Source organism: Salmo trutta, chromosome 17 (genome assembly GCF_901001165.1).
Source record: "Salmo trutta chromosome 17, fSalTru1.1, whole genome shotgun sequence".
Classification (NCBI taxonomy): Eukaryota; Metazoa; Chordata; class Actinopteri; order Salmoniformes; family Salmonidae; genus Salmo; species Salmo trutta.
In genome coordinates this window covers 19,499,648-19,525,735 of record NC_042973.1, presented here as the reverse complement: position 1 = coordinate 19,525,735, position 26,088 = coordinate 19,499,648, and the positions used below count along the sequence as shown (strand labels likewise).

The 26,088-nt window shown below is 46.0% G+C and overlaps 1 protein-coding gene and 1 long non-coding RNA gene across 2 annotated transcripts in view; both read left to right on the top strand.

The window, feature by feature from the left end:
- The window catches only part of LOC115151810 (midnolin), a 29,751-nt gene extending 7,972 nt beyond the window's left edge, over window positions 1–21,779 (top strand). The window contains exons 5-8 of the mRNA XM_029696059.1: window positions 6,931–7,467; window positions 8,626–8,758; window positions 9,578–9,907; window positions 18,159–21,779. Coding sequence (XP_029551919.1) covers window positions 6,931–7,467; window positions 8,626–8,758; window positions 9,578–9,907; window positions 18,159–18,421 — 1,263 coding nt within the window. The 3' untranslated portion in view covers window positions 18,422–21,779. The remainder of the gene's footprint in view (window positions 1–6,930; window positions 7,468–8,625; window positions 8,759–9,577; window positions 9,908–18,158) is intronic.
- Window positions 21,780–22,255: 476 nt separating this feature from the next.
- On the top strand, window positions 22,256–25,416 carry LOC115151811 (uncharacterized). The gene is made up of 2 exons (XR_003867360.1): window positions 22,256–22,464; window positions 23,520–25,416. It is a non-coding gene; the product is annotated as an uncharacterized LOC115151811 (long non-coding RNA).
- Window positions 25,417–26,088: the final 672 nt, after the last annotated feature.

Sequence of the window (26,088 nt, the reverse complement as noted above, 5' to 3'; positions counted from 1 at the left end):
CACCAACCAACACTGGTCTCTGAATAAGACCCAGCATTGTTATTGTGTCTGAAAATGGACAGATGCAAATAGTGGGATCTGACAATATATGAGTCACCTCTGGGTCACCCCTCTTGTCATTTCCAGTCACTGCACTCCCCCAGGGAGCATGGTGGGCCGGGCCAGGCAGGGGGAATGCAGGGCTGGAGGGAGGTATAGATGGCCTTGCTGAGTCACGCCATTCGTTTTAAGGTGTTGCGGCGTGTTGTGTACAGGTTGTTCTGAGCCACAGAGGGAGGATGTTTGGAAGGACAGGCGTGACTCAAAGATAAGGAGATGGGCAGAAGGAGGGTGGGTGATAAGGAGGAGGAGGGGAAAGGTCACCAGGAGGTAGAGGAGTGTTCTGTGTGTTGGTGGTGGAGCGTTGCTATCGCAGGTTGCTCTGTCTGATAAGGCCTTGTCTTGTCACAGCTCTATTAACTATATGGTCCATTCATGTTAGTCATATTTTACTGTTCTTTTCTAGATAAGGTATTAGAAGTACATCATAAAATGTGTGTGTGTGTGAGGTGCTCGTGCGTGTATGCGTGCACACGTGTATGTGTCTGTTTGTGCCTGTGTGTGTGTACGATACTGCTCAATGCAATTGGTCAATATGTTTATTTTTCCAGACCCCTGCCCAATACTCACCTCATCAAGATGGTAGTTCATCAGTCAGACACTACTGGAAATCATTGTTCTTTAATTGTATTGAGGATTCGGGAGTGGATGGAATTAAAAAATGACTGAGTCACCATGTCAATATGAGAGCATCAGCCCATCTATAAAACCTGCCTGCTGTCTTCCTACTTCAAATCAACGTTTTTTAAATGCAGGCAGGAATCTTGCTTTTAAAATTGTAATTTATCCTCGTAAATGAAGGCTATTAATTCGGAGCTGAATGTATAAATCTAATTGTATATTGACTGATTGAAAGACAATAGTGAAAAGAGGGACTATTTGTTTTTGTTCCCTATAAATCCTAGCCTGAGAACGCATTAATAAGCTGGTGGAGTGTTTCTGCACCTGTGTAATCTCTTTGTGATTCAGACAGGCACATAGAGGAGGGGTGTCAAGGTGTGTTTGAGAAATGGGGGAGATGGATTTGCTGATATTTTCTTTGTCCTATTGTGTGTGTGTGTGTGTGTGTGTGTGTGTGTGTGTGCATTTTGTTTGTTTGTTTGTGTGTGTGTTCCTGTATGTGGGAGACAGTAAGAGCGAAAGAGCTCTTGAGCGTGTATCCAGTGAAAATATACTGTAGTGTGTGTATTATGTCGTGACGATCATTGTTTTTCATCGGCTGGCCACCTTTGTGCTTCAAGTGCTCCTGCAGCATGGTGATCGTGACTGACTGGGCTTGTGTCTGGGAGGCGGTGGAGGCCATGAATATCTTGTTAGATAAAACCGATAGCCCAGATAGCCCATCTCCCTGTGTGCAAAGAATACACACAAACCCTACCGGCTACCACATCTCAGTGCTGTGGAAAAATAACAAATGGGGTTTCAATCTGCTCCAAATGTTGTTTTATTCATCTACACTCCTTTCATTTCTCTGTCCTGTTGTAGCCAGCATGTGGTTAAGCCTGGCCCTCGTTCTCTCTCTGTCTCCCCCTCTTATCACAGAGACTCGGTCGGAATGTATTCATCAGTTGGAATCATAGGCCTTGTGCATTGGTGTTGCACCATCTTTGATCGCCCAGCGAATGGAGAGAGTGTGTATTAGAGAGGGACACATTCGCAATAGCAGCAGGTGCTGTGATACAGCAAGGCGAGCGAATAGACTCAGTTTTTAAGTGGATTGCTTTGCGTCTGTTGCCTTAGAACCTTCAAAGCCATTGTGGTTGACTGGAATCAGAGGTAATGTAGAGGGCTGGGGGGATGGAGGGATGGAGTGGGGGTGGAGGGCTGGAACCAGGAACCTGGTCATTATGCCATTCTGTCGCTTTTTTTTCACCCAGCTCATCAAATTCACTGATGACCAGCTGGCTTTCTGTTTCTCATTCGCCCTCTTTGCTTTCTCTTTCCTATCAGGCACTATTACAGACGGCTATCTCTCCAATGATGGGGTCTTTTGAAGATGGGGCCTGCTTTTAGGATTTGGGGCATGGTGCAGGCGCCATAGATTTTTTTTCTTATCTTTTGAGAATCATGTTATTGCTTCTTAACCCAGCGCCAGTCTGCACAAACAGTGTATCAATTGTTTCCCAGTTTGATCAACACATATAGGTGAGTTAATAAGCTGGTTTCTGAATTTCCCCTCTCCCCTTCCCTCCTTCACCTTGCTGTTTGATAGGTTGACCAGGAGCTTCTCAGCTGTAATGCAGCTGAAGGAGAAGGGTGATTCCTTCGCTTGAACCCTCCCACAGATCCCTGTCCTCTCTGGTCTCTGATGCAAACTCTGCTCAGTTGTTCATGAATGTCAGCTCAGCTCAGTCCTGTTCCCAACTCCCTCTCTCTCTCCCTCCCTCCCCACTTCTCTCTGCCTGTCTCTCAGTACACTTAGTGTGCAAAGGAAAAACGCCTGCAAATGAGTTCCTTGAACCACAGGGACCCCAATAACTAAACCGGTCAGCCCCAGAGGTGGAGGAAGAAAAGAGAAAAGCATCCAGAAGCACACTCTCTGAATATTTCATCATCACCTCTCTGACACCCCACCCCCCTTCTACATTCTCTCTTTCTCCCTCATCCCCCCCATCCATCCCTCCTCCCCGGTCTCTGCTTATCATATTCTCCCTTCTCTGCATAGCAACCAAAGCCTGCTGCTACAGCTACACAAAATGCCACCCGGTCGCAACTCTCCCAACAACAAAACAAAATGGCAGATAGAGCAAGATGGTGGGAGGTCAGGTTGAACTGAACAGAGAACTGGGTGTTGTTCATATAGTGCTATTGTTCCTTCTCAAACACCCAATTAGCTGATAGGCTATCATTGACTTATCACAGCACTGTCTATGAAATGTACCGATCAGAGTACACTTTTTGTCAGACAAATGGACAACTGGTTTGTCCTCGCTCTTCGCTCCGCATACCATTCTCGCTGCGTCAGGACAATAGGAACAATGAGGAGGCCATTCCTTTCTGTCTAAACATAACAAAACTGGGGCCCTAGCTCTCTGTCATTCTCCTCTACTTGAGTTGTCCTGACTGACAGGAGCGACTGTCTTCCTAGGGCTTAGGAATTTGTAAAGACACCAAAGAGGAAGGAGGTTAAAGGCTCAAAGATTCTGAGAGAGGCTCTTTGTCTGCTTTGTTCTAGAAGTCCTATATTTTTTTGTTCCTGACATCAATGTAATACTGACTTGTCTCTGGAGAGCAGAAGTCGTGTACGGACAGGTTTTCTTGGTAGTGATACGCTATCTAAGACATGGATGTTTTTACATGATGGTTTGAACAGCCTCTCCTGCAACATGTACCCACTGGCAGTTAACTGTTAGTGTTACCTCCCATCTCTCCAAAGACTGACCTATTTCAGGTGTTCCAGTCCACAGCCTCTGGCTCCACCCCCGGGCTCAGAGCTGCAACCTGTCCCGTTTCCCGTCCTGTCTTCCCCTTTCAATCTGAGGTGAGGTTGCGGAAAGACTGATCAGGCCCAGGCTGGAATTCCGAGCCCAGGGTCTTATTTGGGTTCCTCATTTATTTCTGGTGGGAAAATAAGGCATGGACCACAAAGACCTGACAGTGAGCGGTTTAAAGGGCAGGCTGAGAGTTCTGGAGCCATTGCTTAAGTGGCTTAATGCTTTTGTTTATGTGGGCTTGTGGCCTTTTCAGTTATTACCTAATGGGAACATTGTGGTGTGTGTGTGTGTGTGTGTGTGTGTGTGTGTGTGTGTGTGTGTGTGTGTGTGTGTGTGTGTGTGTGTGTGTGTGTGTGTGTGTGTGTGTGTGTGTGTGACACACATACTCGTTCGTGGGGTTTGGGTGACAACTTCAGAATCAGACTTGGCTTTATGAGTCAACGACTGAGATTCCAGGGCCAGGAGTGACAAATGTACCAAGGGAGTGAGATGTAAAGAGAGAGAAAACAAGAGGCGGAGCTTGCATATATGACGGTCTAAGTTGAGGTCTGCCATGTGGGGTTGGGAGCTCAGTATGAACGCATCATGAATCTCAGCTTGGTGTTTGTTGAATAATCCACACTAGTCTTTAAAGGGAGATGGAATGCCTCGCTCTTCCTCTCTGTCTCGCTCGTTCTCTCTCCTCTCTCTCAGCAAAGCCACACTGATGTGTCATCCCCCTCTCTCTTCTCCACCCAGATCAAACACAGCACTCTGACTCCCTCAAGGGCTTTGTGTGTGTGTGTGCGTGTGTGTGTGTGTGTTTCGTTGTCTTTTGTGTGTGTGATGGCGTTTTGCAAACTGCCTACTCATTCTCCTGACAGCTGTCAGTCAGGGATACAATCAACTACCCCCTCCTTCTGTTCCATCCCCCTTTCCTCGCCTCCCTCCCTCTCTTTTCTCCCTGTCCCCCTTGGTTGACTCACAGGTGACCTTTGTGTGAGGAGTTTACTAGAGCCATCTCACCTCGTGCTTGTCCTCTGCTTTCCCATGCCTGCCCTTACTATGAACAGCACCATTATGCTTTATTAGTCATCATCACCATCATAGTCAGTCCCTGGGTGTTTTTCAAAATGCGTACTACCTTGCTCTGAGCACGCAAATTGGAGCCCGAGAGGGTGGGAGTATGAGTCCAAATCAAAGTACGCGAAATGGAGCACGGAGGGCACTTCTCAAATGCGTACTCCGTTTGTACATATTTTGAAGCATGCATTGATGCAACATTTCCTGTTATCGATGTCGGCCATTATTTGAGCTGAAGTGAGAGAAAATACACTCTAACTTCGGAATCAAATGTTGCCTATTCACGTCTCATATGTTGCCTGACTACATAATTTATGTCGATACATTAATAAATACATGCTGTGTTAATTTTGGCATGTTTACCTGCTTACAATACCCACTGTAGTGTGCATAGATCACAAGCCCAATGTATGTCAATAGGGCTAACTGGCTAGCTTCTACTGTTAGCTAGCCAGATAGCCACAAAGAATTGGCATCTGCCTTGCATAACGTTAGTTTTAGGTAATTTTTGCCTATTAAATTATCTGGTTAGCTACATTATTACGATTCACATATAGCTAGTTATGAAGTAAAAGGTTTGCTTTGTGTATATCTTGATTTGTCGCTATTTTTGCAATTGTCCTGGTTCAGTGAATGGGGAGATGCAGTGTGAGGTAATATGTTAGGGCAGTGTGAGGTAATATGTTAGGGTGAGTGCAAGTGCTTCTCAAATGTAATGTTTTATGCGTTCTCCACACTCCTCCTCGCAAGAATGTACTCAAGAGAATGTCCTCGGAGAATGTACTCGGAGCATGAGAGTTTGGAGCACGGTAGTATGCATATTGAGAAACACCCACTATATTAACATGACGTGATTAGAACTAGTGAACAATCATACATGTATATTCCTACGTGTTGGCTCATTGTGAGATGCTGGGAGATAGAGGTGTTGTGTTGGGTGACGTCCCTCCTCCTCCCTCCCCCTCCTTTGCTCCTCTCCTCCGCTGTGTGTCAATACCAATGTGCAAAGGTCACCGTGGCTGCAGATAGCCGGCGGTCGATAGAAAAATAAATAAGCTGAAGAAAGAGGAAAATGATGGAGGGCAGAGCCTGGTGATTCAGAGGGTTAACAACAGGTCAACACACACAAGCACCCTCCAAAGGCATATGGGTCTGGAGGGAGCGCTCTTTCTGTTCTCTGTGCTTTTTCTCTCCTCTCTCGCTTTCTTTTTCTCAACTTTGTCGTCTTTCTCTCCCCTCTCTCTTTCTCGTCTTTCTCTCTCGTTTTTCTCTCGCTCTCTCCCCCCTCTCTGTCTTTCTCTCTCTCTCGCACTCTCCTCCCTCCCTCTGGAGTTGAAGTCTTACAGAAAATAAGCGTCACATTGTGTTAGTGCTGAGAGCCTCTTGTACTCCCGTTCCTATTTGGGGAGAGCCTGAGACGTCATTACCTCAGTGTCCTGGGGGAGATGAACTTTCTGACACGTCAATGCTCTCCCTTTACCAGAGCAGTAACAAGGTCCCTGGAAGGGTGAGACAACAGGGAGATTGTAGGAGCAGTGTGGCACTAATGTGTCCTACGGCCAAGTCGTGACAACGCTCTCTGTGGTGTGGCCTGGAGTGAGTGGGTCAGGGCCTCCATTCTTGGCTCCGGGGCCCATTCTCGTGCTCCTAAAATGGGCAGCCCTTCAAGATCTGCCGCAGACCACCGAACAATCGGGTATTATGAGTGTGTGAGGCTGTGGGGCGAGTGGGTCTACGCTGCATCCTGTATCGAAGTTCTGATTTTTCAGGCCGGGGGCCAAACAGAAGGGTGGCCTTTGTATGTCTGGGAACGAGGTTCAGACTCTGGACTATAGGGGCATTGGAAACAGGAGTGGGTGGGCATGGTGTATATGTGTGCACCAGTGTGCGTGCTTGATTGTGTGTGTTTAGATGCGTGTGTGTGTGTGTTCTGTGAGTTTTCCAATAGCTCCTTTCATCCCCCCCAGCAAATGTTAATAGCCCAGTGTTTGTGTCCAGGGCAGTGATTGATTACAGGATGGGATAGTCTGGCGTACCAGCCTCTCTGCTGGGGCAATTCAATGCAGCTCAATGCACTGTTCTGTCTTTCTGCTTTCACATCCATACATGTGCTTTTGTTAAACTCATTAACAAAGCCCCAAGCCTGGAAAACAATGATGTAGAGCTAACAGACCTTCTCTTGGTGTGTATAGACCTACCTATTTCTGGTATATTAAACATGTAGTTAGTATGCATTTAATGTATGTTGTATAAGCATTCAATATATAATGAGTTTTTGTAGTCTATAGTCCATGAACTAGGTGACTCAACTCTCTCCTCCTCTTCCTGTCTCCAGGTCAGTGACTTCCTGTCTGGCCGCTCTCCTCTGACCCTGGCGCTGCGAGTAGGTGATCACATGATGTTTGTCCAGCTGCAGTTGGCTGCCCAGCAGTCTGGAGGGCAGCACTTACAGCACTTACAGCACAGGCAGCTCATCGCCCGCGGGGGTACAGAGGGCACCATGGGACAGGCCACAGGCGCGTCTGGAGGGTTCAGCAGCGGGCATCACCCCCGCGCCCCCACCCCCCACCACCACCACTCTCACCCCCACTCCCGCCCCCATCCTAACCAGTCCCAGGCCCACCCAGTGCCCTTCCCCTCTACCAGCACAGCGGCCTTCCCCCCTGCCCCCTCACACCAGCCCTCTCCTCCCATGTACCCCTCTTCCTCTTCCGCCCCCTCAAGTCACTGCAGCACCCCTCCTCCTGCTCCTCGTCCCTCCCAGCTGCCCGGCAGTCTGTTTAGTCGCTCCCACCAGCCCTCCCCGGGTCGGCCCAGCCCCAGCCCCGCTTCCGACCCCCAGAGCACCCCCACTGCAGCCCCCTGTCCTGAGGTAAGACCCCCACCAACCAATCAACCTACCTACTGCTTTATAGCACTGTATTACTCAGTGCATTCCACGCTTACACAAAGGCGGGCCAGGACACAGCACACACCATTATTACCTCACCAGAGACCAGGAGAGACGAAAGGATGAAAGAAAGAGAGGGAAGAAAGAGGGAGAGGAGTTAATGAGTTAGTCTGTGTAGGTTGTTGTCTTGTTGATCATTAGCCGTCTCGCTGGTCAGCAGGCCTCTCTCAGGCCTGGAGCTAGGAGCTATCTGTCACTCTAATGACAGCTGATTTCCACCAACTTGGTTGTTATTTTCTTCTCTCTCTCTCTCTCTCTCTCTTTGCCTGAAGTCAAACCAGATATGGGTTGGTGTAGTTTAGAGGCCACATAGATCAATGAAAAAAGAAAGTTCTTCACTCTGAAATGTCCCCTGCCTCTCCCCTTTTCGCTGCCCCTGTTCCTCCTGTAGGTTTTCAGTTCACAGAGCCGAGCAGGGCAAGTAACAGGTCTGTTGTCAGGGACAGTAAAAGGAGCTCCCAGGACTCAGTTTCTTCTGAGTCTTATGCTTCCCTATACGAGGAACGACATGGTTTACATTAGGGTTACTTACAACATCACTCGCTGTTACAACATGGCTGTTATAAACTGGGTGGTTTGAGGCCTGAATTTTGATTGGCTGAAAGGCATGGTATATCAGACCATATACCACAGGTATGACAAAATGTTAAGTTGTACTGCTCTAATTACGTTGGTAAGCAGTTTATAATAGCAATAAGGCACCTCGGGGGTTTGTGACGTTGCGTCGTGCATAAGAACAGCTCTAAGCTCTGGTATATTGCCCCCCCCCCCCCAAAAAAAAATAATATATATATACTGCACCTCCTCGGGCATTATTGCTTAATTATAACATGAATGTTACAACACCAGGTTCAAGTCACTGCCACCTCATCTCTTGTGATAAACTGTTCTATTTCAGTAGCATGTTCTATGTGTGTCTTACATGACCACGTATTGCATACATGCATCTCATGGTCATAATGCAACTACTAAAAACTTCTGTCGAGTGGCTGTACATTTCTTATCACTCACTGCAGGGAGAGTGTTGGTTTGTTGAAGGTTTAGCTCTAACGTTAGACCGATGTCTCCTCTCCTCTACAGGCTAACTGTGCTAAGAGCCCCAGCAACGGCACTAGTGCTTCAGTGCACTCCTCCTCCTCCTCCCGTAAACCAGGTGCCATCATCGAAAGCTTCGTCAACCACGCTCCTGGGGTCTTCTCAGGGACTTTTTCAGGTGAGTGAGGGCAAATAGCATTACCGTAATTTCCGGACTATAAGCCGCAACTTTTTTCCCACGCTTTGAACCTCGCGGCTTAAACAATGATGCGGCTAATATATGGATTTTTCCCGCTTTCACATTTTTTTCGTTTGGCAATGAAATTGCCGAACGGGTTAAGGTCAAACAACCTTTTTGTTTACTGTTTAGATTAAATCGAGCGCTCTCAAACTTCCCATCATTCTGATTACGGTAGTCATTTTGTCACCCTCATCATGGCAAAGACACGGAGAAATGCATATGATGCAGCTTTCAAGTTGAAGGCGATTGATCTGGCTGTTGGAAAAGGAAATAGAGCTGCTGCACGGGAGCTTGGTCTTAATGAGTCGATAAGATGTTGGAAACAGCAGCGTGAGGAATTGACTCAGTGCAAAAAGACAACTAAAGCTTACTGCAAATTTTTTTTTTTTACAAGCCGTGTTTCGTTAAAGCCTGTGTAAAGTTCATTTGTTTCAATGTACCGGTAGGCACCTGCGGCTTATAGACATGTGCGGCTTATTTATGTTCAAAATAAAAAAAAGAATTAAATTCAGTGGGTGCGGCTTATATTCAGGTGCGCTCAATAGTCCGGAAATTACGGTACACTAAGGCTTTAACTCTAACACTATGGCATAGCACTCTGTCAGCGGCTCAGATTACTGCTATGTCCTACTGGGTCTGGGTGGGGGGGTTATCTGTGGTTAGATTGGAGCTGAGGGGAGTTGTAGTGGTTTGTAACACTTTCTCCATCTCTCTTTTCTCTCTCTCTTTTTCTCTCTGTCTCCTTTTCTCCCTCAGGCACTTTGCATCCTAACTGTCAGGACAGCACTGGGCGGCCCAGACGAGACATCGGCACCATCCTGCAGATCCTCAACGACCTCCTGAGTGCCACGCGCCACTACCAGGGCGTGCCCCCCTCCCTCACCCAGCTCCGCTACCAGACCCAGTGTGGCTCGCCCTCCCCCGCCTCCACGCCGCCCTCACCCCCTCCTTCGCCCCCAGCCACCACCGCTGGCATCGCCGGCATCTCTGCCAAAGCTACCTCGGTGCCCGCCAGAAACCCCATCTCATCCCCCCTCCACCCGCTGGTGCAGTGCCAGAGCCAGATCCGCATGTGCAAGCCCCCTGGTGAGCATTGATAACATCACACACACACACACACACGCACACACACAAAAGGCCCTTCACTGTCTTTGAGCCCCCTTGCAGCAGAGCAACAGATGTTGTTGTTGTGGATGAGAGTGATTGAAAGGACTCTAGTCAAGAGCTTGTTAAGGAATTTAGATGAGCCGCTGGTCTGTTGTAGAGCCCATAAGAGGATTCGTCAACGGCTTTGTTTCTGCTGTTGTGTTTCTGTTCAAATGCTGTTCAACTTATTATACCCACATGTTTTTCTGGACTCGATAAGACAATTGGATCAGATGCCAGTTCTGATAAACACAATTATGATAAACAAGCTTTTTCTTTCAACTCTCAGAATGACTTTTCAGAACCTTGCTCAAAAGGAAAGAGAAAGAAAGGGAATACAGAGGTTGGCAGAGGTTGGAAGAGCGGAGTAGAGGAGGAGTACAGGGGAAGGAGAAGCTCCTCTTGGGCTGTTCCATCAGGCTCAGTTGTCAGGCAGACCCAGCCGCAGCAAAAGACTTCTCTTTGTCTTTGTCTCTGGGCTGAGGGGATAGGCCGGACTGGGGATTACCGCCCTCCACACAGAGGCTAGGACAGATCCTCACCACTGATAACATTCACAGGCATGTGTCAGGTAGTCTTAGTGCTGAAGCGCATTGTCCACGCTCTGCTTGTTTAAACCTTACCAGAGGAAATTGAACTGTTCTTCCATGAGTCTGCTCTTGTTGCATGTTGAGTAGAGATGAATAGTGGAGGAGGATCTCTGAATGGCTCTGATTAAAGTTTTATGTGGTCTCTTTGTTTGAAAGAAAACATTAGTTCCATGGTAGACAAGGACTGACATCAGCACTTGTATTGTAACTGGGCATTGCGATAGAATGGAGCACTTAATCGAAGCACGGACCGAAAGTTCACCGAACATCCAGGGAACTCTGCAGTACCCAGTGAGCCCCTTAAAAAAGTTCTGCACAGTTGAATAATACATGCTTATTTTCTTAACCCAGGAAGCCCCCTTCCCTCACCACTACCCCTCTCCCACTCCTCCACTGAGCCGTCATCCCATGCTTTTTCTCTCTTCCTTTGTCCCACTCTCCCCCCGTCTCTCCCGTGAATGGGCCGTTCCACTGCTTCGTCAGTCGCTGTCCAAAACCAGCCTCATCTGTAAAATACATCTCTCTCTGGTCTCGTCCAGCCCAGGACACCATCAATGGCGGCTTGTGTTCACTCTTGACTTTAAATAGATAGATTTATGCAAAAAAAATTGAAAGAATGCACATTGTGTTTGTAGGGCAGTGGGAGGAAGAAAAAACAACACACATTAAACCTCCTTTCATAAGATTGTTGTTTATATCCGGCCTCTGCTAACTGCCCACAGATTCATTTGTACTTTCACAGAAAAAAACAAAGGGCTAAATAAATGCCTTTGGAGTCAGACTGGCGACCGGCTGAATCCACTCGCTTATCAATTAATGAGCTGAGGCTTTTCTGTATGGACGGAAGCTGTCTGTCCGTTTAGCTTCGTGACTTCGGAATGCTTGGTGAGGAACATTTTAGAAGGCAGATGACTAAGTGTTCCGGTAAAACCCTGAGACGACGGTCTTATCAGCCAACACCTGGTGAAAGACTTCACAGCTTAACTCTTCGTAGAAGCCCGCTTCCATTGGCCTACAGGAATAACCTATGCTTACTGCTTAGTACCTTCCCAGACCTTTAATGTCTGTGTTATGTTACCTCAGGTTGAGACAGCCTCTTGAAAATGTCACATAGCTCTGCTATCTCCAGAGAGCCTTTACCCTTTCCACTGCAAGTTAATGTGCAATGACGGGAGGATAGAAGAGGGCTTTGAATAAGATCGATTGATCTGGAGATAGCTGGAAAAGCTAGCCTAGCTAACTAGCTAGAAAAGTCTGGTTTTGGTTGTGGGGTGGCAGCATGGCTGATTTTGGTGGTGGTGACTGCTGCGTACAGGTCTTTGTTAGGCCCAGGGCCAGAGGCAGGGCCTGTGGCTAGGTTCTGAGGGGAGGGCTTTAGAAGGGGGTGTTAGGCTAATTGTTAGCTGAATTCCTGTGCTCAGTGGGACCCCTAGCCTGCTGCCCGGCCCAGTCCTTTGTCTGTCTGCTGTGACCCAGGCTCCATGCAGGGAACCAGGCTCAGCCATTGTAGGGCAGAGAAGAAGGGAGAGAGAAGGAGAGAAGGAAAGAGAAAAATAGGGAGGAAAAGATGGAGTGAGGGAGCCCTCCATGCCTCAGGATTAGACCTGATTTTAAGACCCACCCCTCTGCAGCTGCTTGGTTCAACTGATAGGGGAAAAGGGAACAAAATGAGTTGTGAAAAAAAGGAAGGTAGGGGGTAACTCTTCTCTCCTCCCCCTCCTGTTTCTTCCTCCCTCCCATCTCCTCACTATCTGTCAGGTCAGGTTAGTCTAGCTCTGGCTGAGGAAGGCAGGGTGGAGCTTTGTGTGCATGGAGAGAAAGAGAGCGAGAGAGCGAAAGAGAGCGAAAGAGAGCGAGAGAGAGCGAGAGAGAGCGAAAGAGAGCGAGAGATTACGAAAGAGAGCGAGAGAGCGAGAGAGAATGAGAGCGAGAGAGAATGAGAGCGAGAGAGAGAGAGCTAGCGATAGAGGGATTGGGTGGGAATGGCTAAATTCCTCTCCCAGCTTGTTTAATCCAGCCCAGAGCGAATGGCCTTTGCAGTCGGTCCATTCTACTGGAAGACAAATCTGTGTTGAAATGTTAACGCTCTGTAGTCTGCCACTGCCTCGCGTTAGCATTGTCAACATGGCTAATTCTGAACCGCTAGCTCTGTTCTACTGTGGAAACTCTTTGCCAGGTCCTCCCCTATTATTTAACCTCTGTCTCAGTCCTCTTTTCATCTCGGGACTATGTTTGTCTCCTCTCCTTGTTTCTGACGTGTGTGTGGGTATCAGTGTTGACCTGACCAGGTGCCCTGATCCCTCACCCTGCTCACTCTGTCTGTCGTGCTTCTGCATGGTTGACCCACCAAGCTAGGGCACCAGGGCACTATGCATAATTCATTGACCAGCATCGCCAGGCTGTCAGCGAGCATGTAAGCAGCCATCCGGCCAGTGAAACACACACACGTTGATGAGCAACAGTAACCGAGCCATCTAACCCCATCCCTGACCTATCAGCCTCGACCTATAACAGTGCCAGCTAACCAACCGCGTCAGGTGCCCTTTCATTGTCTAACGACGAGAGAGGGGAAAAAAAGAAGAGAATGTTAATTGCGTCTAAAAGTCATTTAAGAGCTCGTGCCCCTGCAGGGCTGTCGATGCCCTTTCAATGCCTGTCAAAACGGGGACGTTCGCTCCTTATGACTGGTCTGACTCCCTCAGTTTGGCCCTTTTCCTCTGGGTTTCCTCTACCTCTTCCTCTCTCTATCTTCTTCTTTGGGCTCCGGATGGCTAGGATGGATGGCTAGGATGGATGGCTAGGATGGATCGCAGGACAAAGGCAGGGCTATGTGTTCTCCAGGTCTGTGTTTACCCTCTGGGCTGTGCTCAGGGCCCCAGCCAACCAGGAATGACATGTGTCTGTGTTGGAGGATGGGCCTGTAGCTGCAGTGATGTATGGATGACTAGGAGAGGAGAGGAGCACAGGGGGAAAGGCAAAGCCGCAGAGGGTTGGCTCTGTGTCATGTTTTGGAAAATGACTTTGGCTTTCCTCAGAGTAGTAGGCCTAAGAGTGTCAGGTTATTATTGGGGAATAAATGGGAATTGTGTGAATGTAGTACATTTTCAGTTTTAGTGACTCTAGAATAGGTGGGGCTCCACCACTGTATACAAATGGAGGATGCAAGGATCAGGTCCCATTCAGCTCCTGTAGATCTTGGTGGGATTTACTACAAGACTCTAAAAAGCAAGGTTCTTCCTGTATTTAAACCCAGGCTATTTTTGCTGCAGTTTGAGCCTTCACACGCTCTACCTGAACCCCCGGGGGCCAGTTTTTTAAAAGAGATCTTTTCGGATTTCAGCTATCAGAAATAAAATGAATAGAACAGGAGTCCCCATTCAAGTCAATGATTTTTCCATTCTATTAATTATATTTCTATGCATGTAATCCTATTGGATAGGTGAAATCCAGATAGATAGCTTTTGAAAAACTGGGCCCTGATGCTCGGCAAACAACACTCTCCTTCCGTGAGATCAGAATTATGAAGGCAAACAAACAATCAACAACACTTGGACAACTGTTAATGAAGCGGAATCTATAAGGGAACAATAGGAGGAAAAGCTCCTTTAATCTCCTCTGTATTTGTCCTACTGTAGCCCTCCTACTTGGCCAAGGCTCTAGAAGGCCAGGAGGCTGACTGACAAATTGATTGTTCATAGATCAGTCTCTCTCTCTCTCTCTTTCTCTTTCTCTCTCTTTTAATTTTTTTTAAGGGCTTTATTGGCATGGGAAACATATTTTAACATTGCCAAAGAAAGTGAAGTAGATACTAAACAAACAATAAAATAAACAATGCAAGTGTACAGTAAACATTACACTCACATAAGTTCCAAAAGAATTAAGACATTTCAAATGTCATATTATGTCTATATACAGTGTTGTAACGATGTTCAAATAGTTAAAGTACAAAAGGGAAAATAAATATGGGTTGTATTTACAATGGTGTTTGTTCTTCAGTGGTTGCCCTTTTCTTGTGGCAACAGGTCACAAATCTTGTTGCTGTAATGGCACACTGGTATTTCACGCAATAGATGTCTCTAATATTATAGATGTCTCCATAATGTCTCTAATATGGTCATACATTTGGCAGGAGGTTAGGAAGTGCAGCTCAGTTTCCACCTCCAATTTGTGGGCGCACATAGCCTGTCTTTTCTTCTCTCTCTGTCTCGGTCTCGGTCTCTCTCTGTCTCGGTCTCGGTCTCTCTCTGTCTCGGTCTCTCTCTGTCTCGGTCTCTCTCTGTCTCGGTCTCTCTCTGTCTCGGTCTCTCTCTGTCTCTGTCTCGGTCTGTCTCGGTCTGTCTCGGTCTGTCTCGGTCTGTCTCGGTCTGTCTCGGTCTGTCTCGGTCTCTGTCTGTCTCGGTGTCTCTGTCTGTCTCGGTGTCTCTGTCTGTCTCGGTGTCTCTGTCTGTCTCGGTGTCTCTGTCTGTCTCGGTGTCTCTGTCTGTCTCGGTGTCTCTGTCTGTCTCGGTGTCTCTCTCTGTCTCGGTGTCTCTCTGCCTTGCAACATGGTGGTCAGTTGCTACTACCACAGCCCAGCTGAGATACCCCTCCCCCAACCTGCATGCAGTACTTTGTGTAAAGTAGCCTGTGTGTTTATGGAGTGTATGCAGTCATTCTCGGAAACAGTAGAGGGTGCGGAGTGTTTTTTGGCTGGGTGGAGTTCTGGGATTCCACAGGGGCTTTTGGGTTAGTCTCTACCTCCTCCCCCCTCCATACCACCCCTACTACCACCCACACCCCTCTTATGTGGTTTGTTCTGCTGTGCTCCTCTGTCCCTGCACCATGTTGTACGTGGTCCTCTGTGGCCTGCCCTGAGCAGCTGGACAGCAGGGGGGAGCTGGAGAGGGTTTTGTCCTCATAGCTCAGTCAGCTACAGCTCTGTGACTAGAGCACTCCTGTCAATGCCGTTAGTCACTGTAGGCTGTTACTGGGCCTGTGAAAGTGTGTACTGAGGACACGCACGCACACACAGCTCCGCTCCAAGGGGGGACGGATAGAGACGATACAGTGCTGATGGAGGAGCAGCACAGGGTGCAGGAAGGTTGCATAACCAGAGAGAAAGAGAGGGAAGGAGGAAGAAAGAGAGGGAGCGAATGCCCTCTGTTGTATGTTCCTTGTTCTCTCTGCTCCTGACCGGTCCCTTGCCTAATATTTGCCTGTGGTGGCTTCCAAGAAAATATGTGTTATTACTTCCTCCTCTGTGCTGAGTGCGTCAGAGAGCTGTGTTTGTCAGACAATGGAGAAACCAACAATAAGGAAGATGTGGAGGGTTTCACCCTGCTAGTGTTTGCGCTATGCCTTTGTGTTCTTTCTCCCTGCCCCCATCCACCTCTATCATTCTCTCTCTCCCTCCCTCCTGTGTGTGTGTTCTATAAGGAGTCCGCGCCCCAGGCGCCAGTCACTCCTCATTAAGCAGGGCTTGAGCTATGTGACCCTCCCCTGACCAGCTTTGAGGTGCAGGAGACAACCCCACGTTTGTCTGTGGCTTTAGACTAGAGAGCGAGGGAGAGAGCGAGGGAGAGAGCGAGGGAGAGAGCGAGGGAGAGAGGTAAATAAAGGGCAGCTGGAGAGGAGAGAAATCCCTTTTCTCTCTGAGAGAGAGTGCAAAAGAGAGAGAAAGTAGAGGGCATGTGGTGGGGTTTCTTTTCTGTGTAATTGAAGGGAGCTCTGTAATGACTTAGCCGAAGAGAGGGAAGGAGAGGATGGGGAGAGGAGGAGGGGGGGGCGCAGGGGGAACAAAGCCCCTGGCAGAATGTATAGACTTCACATGCAGGCAGCTGAACAATGCCCCTAACACACAATAACCCACTAGTTACCCCCTATAATATATACCAGGCAGGAAATATAGTCCTGTGGCATAGGACCTCATGTAGACACACAGTGTTATCTAGTGAGGAAAACGTAGAATAACGTGTGCAAAATAGACCTTGTACTATTTAATTCAGTGCTCCTCCATTCAGCTCCATTCTTTCTGAGGCTCCAGCAGGGCTGAGAGTTAGTTAGCATGCATTGCCAGAAGTAGTGAATATTTCTAGCCAGAGAATCGCTCTGCTCAATCTGATAAGCAAATGAAGGGAAGAGGTAAATTAAGCCCACACACAGTCAGGAATTCATTCCGATGGGGGAAGAGGAGGAGGAGGAGGAGGAGGAGAGAGGGCACAATTGATTGTGAAAAACTGCCAGCTACATCTGATCCCTTACCCTCGCCTCCCCCATTCCCCATCACCCGTGGGGCGTAATTCCACTGCCCGCGCCCTCCCCTCCACCCTTCCGCCCCACCTAGCCCTCTCTGGGGAGACTGGCCCATGAAGGGGGATGGTGGGCTGGGGGTAGAGGGGTAAGGGGAGGCAGTGGGAGGGTGATGGATCAATGAGCTGGGAGTAGGATGCTGCAGCCATAAAGAAGAAGCCAAGCTCTCTTCGCTTACAATTTCCATTCGCTTGCATTTTCTATTGAAAGCCAATAGCAGTGTCCTCGGCTGGAGATGGATGGCTGCACTAGAGCTAAGGTTTAATCAATAGGTCTTTTTCATTTGCCATCGATCCATGTTAAAAGCTACTGCTGCTGCGGCTGCTGTGTGTGTTTGTGTGTTAGTGTGTACACACTTGTGTGTGCGTGTGTGCGTGCGTGCTTTGTGTGTTTCTCCGTGTTTGTGTGTTTTCGAGAGAGAGGGCTTCAGGTTATTGACATTCTAGGCCATTCTTTCATTCCGAGACAGATACTAATGGACCTAGCTAATAGATTGTGCTTGTCTTCCTCTCCAGCTCCTGAATATATTTCTAAATGAAATGAAGGTTGAGTTGTGTGGTGTGGGCAGCCATTCACAATGGAACCAAAGGCCTCTCCCTGGAGATCAGCCTCTCATATAAGCACATCAACAGCTATAAATGGACTTAGTCACACAGCTCTGACAATGGCACTCATTTGGATTGCCAGTCGTAGTTATGTGTCTGCATATGATAGGCAGAAATTAGAGGGTGTGTGTGTGTGTGTGTGTCTGTGCAAGAATGAGTGAGTGTGTTCTCTCTGTGATTGTGAGATTTCAAGGAGACTTCTGTCCCAGTCATTTTCTCCCAAACAGTGTTAAGGGGGTTGTGAAGAAGGACACAGAGCTAATAGAACACAGTGGGGCGTTTCACTACACATTCCAGACACTAACCACTGTGTGTGATTAGTTGTACATGTGTGTGTGTGTGTGTGTGTGTGTGTGTGTGTGTGTGTGTGTGTGTGTGTGTGTGTTTTAGGCGCTTAAGAATGACCACAGCAGCATGTCTTTTTGTCTCTCTCTGTCTGAGTCGCAGCATAGCCATCACGCCAGTCTGAGTTTATTTCTCCTCTGCCTGGCCTTAGATAACACTGGATGCACACTGAACAGAGCTCTCTGTTCCCTCTCCCCTCCATCACATATACAACCTCTCCTACCAATGCTTTATTTATTTACTGTACTTTATACATCTTGCAAAGCAGGGTGTATCAAAAGGTAATGGAAAAGTATGACTGTTTGAAAAAAGCTGGTTTGGTCTGTTCATTGACCTTCTGCTTTCCTTTCCTCCCTCCTCCAGGTGACCGTGTGCGTCAGACAGAGAACCGTGCGACTCGCTGCAAGGTGGAGCGTCTGCAGCTCCTGATGCAGCAGAAGCGCCTGCGCAGGAAGGCGAGGCGGGACTCCAGAGCGCCCTACCACTGGCTGCCCAACCGCAAGGCGGGACGCAGCAACAGCCACAGCAGTGTGTCCAGCGAGGGATCCATGGACCTCGACTTCGACGACTCTGTGTGGAAGCCCGACGTCAAGGCCGACATGAAGTCCGAGTTCGTCATGGCGTAATGATAAAGACGAGGATACCGATTGGCTGGATAATGGAGAGCCAGACTCTGGGATTAAGTGAGAGGAAGTTGGGGATGGTTTCGGAGGTGTGGAAAACAGGCTGGAGCCGAGTGTGGAGCATGAAAAAAAAAGAGAGAGGGAAGAAAGCTGGTCATGGTCTTCTCTCGGTGGGACAACCAACTGTCACACCAAAAGGCTCCCTGCTGACTTTCATCTTGTCATGTCCCCCACAGCCTCCTACCATTAGAAATAAACAACAGAAACAGATTTTTGACATTTAGACTGGGAACGGATATGTCTGGATTTACGAGACTACAGTTATGCATATAGACTGCAAATACGTACTGCCTATGAGAAGAAAAAAAACTGAACTGAGCATAGCAGACTTGGATGGTGGTGATGGTGATGTTTTGGTGTGTTTTTTTTTTCCATAGATTTTTTTCAAGCAGAACTCTGGAGAGAGATCCACACTGGACTTGTGAGCAGGAGTGATGGTGGCTGGGGCCGTGGTGTAACTACACAGGACAGACAGACAGATAACCCCTGGCCCCAGAGCCATCCCTGGCCTACTCTAATGGGCATTCTAGGTCTCCACTTCACCGACCAGAGTCAACTTTTTACTTATAGGGTTATCTTTTTATTTTCATTTGAAATGTATTGTTATTTTATTTTTATCTAAAGAACTATGTAGCATTGTTCACAAAGCATTCAGGTTTTCATCGACAGTTTCAAAAGTAGTCGTTGATTTGCCAATTTTTCATGATTTTGGAACAGCAGGTCAGAGTGTGCAGGAAGTAGGATATGAGGAGCAATGACTCATGGGAAATGGGCATTTGACTAAAGTTCAGACTATTACATGAACGGCAACCTCAGTGACATACAGTAGGATATTAATAGGAATTAATTAATTAATAAACTAAGATAATATTAATGGAGTGCTTTAGAGGATTTTAAAATCATGATTTAAAAATGTATTTGGAAAGAAATCTGTTTATTTAACTTTTCATCTGCTGTTTTAAAAAAACATTAGTCCAGTTTGGCTTGGGTCAAGCCATTCATTAAATTGATAACTAACAAACGTATTCATCCAATCATTCATCAGCTCATTCACTCATTAGGGTCATATAGCCACAAACAAATAATGGAGAAAAAATCCCATTGAATCCAACTTGTGTCTTACAGACCTATTTCACTTATAGGTGGGGATCACAAATGTGTGTGTGTGTGTGTGTGTGTGTGTGTGTGTGTGTGTGTGTGTGTGTGTGTGTGTGTGTGTGTGTGTGTGTGTGTGTGTGTGTGTGTGTGTGTGTGTGTGTGAGACATTTGTGTATATTCATTGCGAGGGCTGATTCATCCCTTTTGTCACTCAAACCATGGAGGTTCGGTACAGATGATTCTCTCCATTCCTTACCATGGAGATGATGTAGACACATGTCCCATATTCCTTTTTGAACCTACATCACACTTTTTAACCAAGGCCCTTGTTCTACTATTGGAAAGGAGAGGTGGAAGAAAGCTAAGAAATCCCAAGCAGGGAACCTGTCTCCACTTTCATCAACTAGTGCCTCCACCAGTGGATTCCCTCACATATCAGATTAGGCCTTTGACAGACTTTCTAAGAGATTTGCTGCTACATGGGACTTTGATAGACGGGGAAAAGAGTAACTTTTCTTTGCATGCAAAAAGTGTGAATTATCCTGATTTTTGTTGTTGTTGGAAGAAAACAAATGGAGGAGAAATGGGTGCTTTGAAGAGGAGGTAAAACATGCATGAATAATGATCAGCTGCTTTTGTTGGCTAGGTTTTTTTGTTCTGAAAAACAACAGCAGTGTCCTGCTCCAAGTATTCTCAAAACAAACCAAAACAGAAGACTGGACTCATCTTACCCTGAACTGAACATTCCCTGGACTGTGATGATCATGAGCAAAGAGCAACTGACTTTCCTCCCTGAACGCTAGTTCAACCAACACTGATCTCCTCAACACAGAGACAAGTACCCAGGCAGCAGCCAACTATAACCCCACGCAGCCTACTTAATAACATAGTGTTCAACAAGGTGCATGTTTGGGACTAACTAACAGGGAAACCCTTTGGACCAGCATACACATCCCCGAACCCAAACTTGTATGGAGAAACATACGTCTGACCACCCTACCATGATTGCACTCAAAGAGTTTGCAGTGAGAGATTACCTTGTTTGGTGAACCTCTTCTTTTTTTAAGTGGCCTTATCTTTCACTAAACAAGACAGTTGTGGACTGGGGGACACGGTTTCTTTCTTTACCTGTATTTTGTCACAACGCTATTGTCACTGAGGATTCGGGCATCTCTTGTGTGTGCTTTTAAAGGGTGGAGTCTTATGTCAAGGCTTCTGTGCCTTAAACGTTGCCCTTGCAGAGTGTGTCAGATATAAGATGAACAAATTATTTCCTTTGATTAATGAATTAATTCATATAAGAGTCTGTAACCACACGAGAGCTGTAGTTTTTAGGGGTAAGCACGTTGAGTGAATTAATATTGATGTGTTTGTTCCTCCAATCTGTTTTCCCATTTTCTCTCCATTGTGTTGCCATGTTTGTTGGTCTACTTTGTCCAAATCCTCCACTCTGTCCTGCCCACCAACAAGCTGAAAATCAACACATTAACAAAACAAAGTACCTGAGGTGGAAGTTTTGACTGCAATGTGCAACTATGGCAACAAAGTGGCCTGACTGACTTGGCAGGTGTCCTCTGAGGACGTGAGATGACATAACATGCACTTCCTGTCTCCTTGGATAAGACATTTCAAAGGACAAATTACTCCCCCCTAAATTTAATAGAATTTTGTATACATGTATGAAATATACTCTGTGTGTGCCTCACTTATGTGTGAAATTTAAACAAAAAAAACCGAAATATTAAAAGATGACATGGGATGAGATGGGACAAAAGAGGGTGTGGGGAGGGCATTTAAAAAACAGTTTGTTGGTGGAGTTCTGATCACATCATTTAAGTTGCCTGTTATTTCTTGTAGCCAACCATTGAAAATAATGACAAGAGTCAAGAATACAATTTACAATGTTCTAGCTATAGACCGGTGTAGCACATGTGTGACTGTATTAATTTATGAAACCAAAACGGTAACTGTGAATGATGTATTTCTTTGTGCATTTGTATAAGTGGGACAAGGTGGTTGGGACATAGCAATGACTAATTCCTATGTCCTATTTGATGGAATATAACGGAAATCATGTTTCCCAAAAAAAACAAAAAAATATATCAATATATTTTTTTCTTAAGCAATACATTTCAGTGTGACTTGTGATAGAACATTTTTCTTTTTTAGGTAATAAATAAAAATACAAAATGAGTAGACCCAATCGTCCGTGTCGGTGTTCAAATCCTTATTGAAGAATATTGAGTTTTGAGTATTGAATGAAATGTACCAAATAAGAGTTGTATTTCGTACGAGAGTCTGTTTCTTAAGGTAATGAGATAGCAGTTACATTATGAAAAAGCAGAAGAGCTAGGAAGTACATTTAATAAAGTATCAATTTACCCATCATATAGAATGGCAATATGTTAGCTTGTATATCTGCTGGCTCATTTTCCCACTAGGGAAAACGATAGAAGAGACGGGGAGAGAGAGAGAGAAGCTCCCAGGGCTGAAAGAACAGACAGATGAGATCTCCCTATCTGTCAGTCAGGCTGAGGATGAGAGGGAGTAGAGAAGAGAAAAGGAGTGACAGATTGGAGAGAGATAAGAGCAGTAAGCAAGTGGAACATGTGCAGCGAGCTCTCTGATGCCTGCAGTTATATCGCCAGGTTCTAAAGCACACACTCTCAGATTGGGGAAGGAAGGCTGCTCAGAACAGAACGGCATGACTTGGTGATGCGGAAATGCCTGAAAGACTTGCACTTGAAAGGACAAAGCTACTGTATGTCAAGGCATTGCTGCTCAGAATATGTCAGGCTAATGCTGCAACACAGTCCCTGGATGGATGTTATTTACAGGGCAGAAGCATCAAAGCTGGGGACATTTTGGAAATGGATCTTTTGGAATTGGTAATGTGTGTTGCTATAGTGATCTTGTAATGAGGTCTGCAAAATTATGGACGCTAATTTTTTTGAGCTAATACCTGTGGGTGGGGGTACAGTAGAGTAACACTTAAGAGGAAGTAGCAATTTTGTTTAATTTTATCATTAAGTGCTAAAGTGCTGTGTAGTACTATGAAGTTCGGAGTCCTTTAGCAATTACTAATAATCTACTTTGACCAAATATCTGGTCCTTCTTTTATCTCTGACGTGTTATCAGAGCGGGATGCTTTTGCTCTCTGATTAGAATGCAATAAATAGCAACTGTGCCAACCTCCAGCCAGCAGATGTATAGCCTTGGTTGCACCTCCATGTTGATGGTGAAGATAATAGCAAAGGACTGTAGAGATCTATCCCTCACCCCTTTCTTTCTCCATGATGATAGATGCAGATAATCAAACCCTCCCACTTGCTGCCCTTCTCTACCCAGCAGGTACACGGCGTACAGCAGTGAATAAATCCTCGACATACCACTTTAATAAGGAAGCCCATAATGCAGAATATTGACGAAAGATCAGACATTGATCAGCGTCCTCCCATTTGATTCGGGTTCAGTTCTCAGTACTAAACTCTCAATTGACACTTTTAGCTGAGAATAGGACTAGAACTCAGAAGAAAAAAGGGAAACCTCTATCATAATAAGAGAAGTAACTATTCCGATGATATACAGTATGTGAGTCCATGTGGGGGAGAAATGTAAAGAGACCCAGTGATTGAACCCTGGGGTACCCCAGAGCTATTGATTTGGTCACCCCTCAGAAAACAATAGAATGTATGGATGATAATGTAACCGGGTAGAGTAGAATTGGTGGCATCAAACGTCTAGCAGGCAGACATTCCTTGGTGCAGGTGTTACCATAACATAACTGTCATAACTGTCTGTCTGCTCTGGCTTTTGATCAGTTAGGAGAAACCCATAGCTGTAAACAAACAAAAACACATCTGACAAAAAAAGATGCTGACATACATTTGCTGAAAATATCACACACCCAATTGCACCCCCTGTACATTTGATGTCTTTACAGTGTGTGCATTTGTCACGAAGTTGAAAGGTGAAAGGTCTGGGATTGAGCAGGCATCAGGAAGCAGAGGCAGAACACAGAAGACAGTTTAACATTTATTTTAAGGCATGTTCCATTTCAACACATTTCAGTTTCTCCATTCCATTCCTTTGCTTTGTTTCCAAAGTTTTCATGAATAGAATTTATCTTCCTCTTTATTTTTAAAACCATGCTAGTTAAAATACAGACATACAAACCAAACCCAAAAAACTGAAAGGGTCACAGGAAGCAATGCAGCCCAGGAGGCAGGCGTCCATTTTATTAAAGATCTCACTTCAGGTCAAACAAAATCCATTAGCGATGTGCTTTTACCAAAACAAGACATCCCATCCCATGCTCTGGCAAAACCTAGGCTCCAGCATGCCTCCAGATTCCATTCACATCTTATGGGCAGCACCAAGAAACACACAACAGGGGAATTAAATGCATGCAGCTCAAGTCACATGACCAGGCAATTAACCAATAGAAAATCTTGTTCGGTTAAACATGCAAATGAGTCACACCTGTGACATATTCACCTGCCACTGTATACGTATATTACCCTCATGTGTGTTGTACTAAATGAACAAAGAGAGAGCGAGAGCAGAGATAGAGAGAACTCTGACGTTCACACATACTGGATGTTTACAGTAATGTTACAACCATGGGTTGATGAATTTCCCAGAAGAGGCCCTCTGTTTTTACGCTGACTTGGTGAACTTCTCTGCCTCCACATTTTGAGTCTGCTGACGGCAGGCCTGATGTTACTGTGTGTGTGTGTGTGTGTGTGTGTGTGTGTGTGTGTGTGTGTGTGTGTGTGTGTGTGTGTGTGTGTGTGTGTGTGTGTGTGTGTGTGTGTGTGTGTGTGTGTGTGTGTTTGAGTCGAGAGTGAAACTGAGCAGGAGGGGAAGACAGAGACCGTGTGTGTTCACCGAGACCACAGCTGCCACCACAAACTGAAATTCCTGTGGCTCTGGGATACAGGAATCTCTGGATGCAGTTCAGTACTGTTGGTCGGTTTTCAAACTTTTAACTGTGGTCAGACCAGTCAGCCTCAGTTGTATACCTCACGTGTGACAGAGAAGAGCGCACAAATGGGAAAAACCTTGGCATCTCACTAAACAACAAAATTGATGAAAGGGCATTATGTTACATCCTTTATATTGTGTTGTGTTTCTGTTTACAACTCTAGGCTTACTTTGTTCGAGGTGATTGGATACATTTTGAAGACAACAAAAATAATTGATTCAACTCAACTGTTTATGAAGTCTTCCTTTGTGTCTGATGGTTACTCATCTCTGTGAATACCGTGTTGCATAAGAATTATGTCTACAATGAGAACAACCTCTTGTGATGAAATCCTGGCCGAAACCTGCGTCTGGGTAATGAAGCACAAACAAACATTAGAACGGAACTAAAATCCTCTCAGGTTCTCGTGTACGGATATAGTTCTCATGGCTTCTACTGTTGGGATTCCATTGCCTTTTGTCCCATTCTTGTTTGTCTCTGCCCACTCAAAAGAGAAGAATGGTGATCTGTTTGAAATAATACCTGGTGGATATTTATGCAGCTGTGAGCTGAGGGGACCTTTGATATCTGTTCAGGCTCTCTTCCTCCGTAATGAGCTGCACTGAACAGCACATGGAGGGTCAGCTGAACAGTGGGGGCAGCTGTTCATTCACATCAATGAGCCCTGACCTCTCAGAGCTGACCTTAAAGCATGCCCACGCATGACAAAGGGGTCAAGGTTAAAATAGACCTTGCATAAACAGGATGTGGACCAACACAACCATGTGGCGGCCACTATTCAACTGTCAACTGTCAGTGGTGATAGGTGTGGGAGAATAACATTTTACAGATATATCACTATGTCTCATTTCTAGGGAAAGAAAGATTAAGGAAAGTTCAAATGTTTCTGAGAAGGATCCACATCAGATTTAGTCATGTTCACTTTTAAAAAGGGTATAGGAGCAGTATTTATTTATTTATTTCACCTTTATTTAACCAGGTAGGCCAGTTGAGAACAAGTTCTCATTTACAACTGCAACCTGGCCAAGGTAAAGCAAAGCAGTGCGACAAAAACAACACAGTTACACATAGGATAAACAAACGTACAGTCAATAACACAATAGAAAGTCTATATACAGTGTGTGCAAATGTAGAAGATTAGGGAGGTAAAGCAATAAAAAGGCCATAGAGGCGAAATAATTACAATTTAGCATTAACACTAGAGTGATAGATGTGCAGATGATGATGTGCAAGTAGAGATACTGGGGTGCAAAAGAACAAAAAGATAGATAACAATATGGGGATGAGGTAGTTGGGTGTACTATTTACAAATGTACTGTACCTGTACACAGCCATCGGTAAGCTGCTCTGACAGCTGATGCTTAAAGTTAGTGAGGGAGATATAGGTCTCCAGCTTCAGTGATTTTTGCAATTTGTTCCAGTCATTGGCAGCAGAGAACTGGAAGGAAAGGCGACCAAAGGAAGTGTTGGCTTTGGGGATAACCAGTGAAATATACCTGCTGGAGCGCGTGCTACGGGTGAGTGT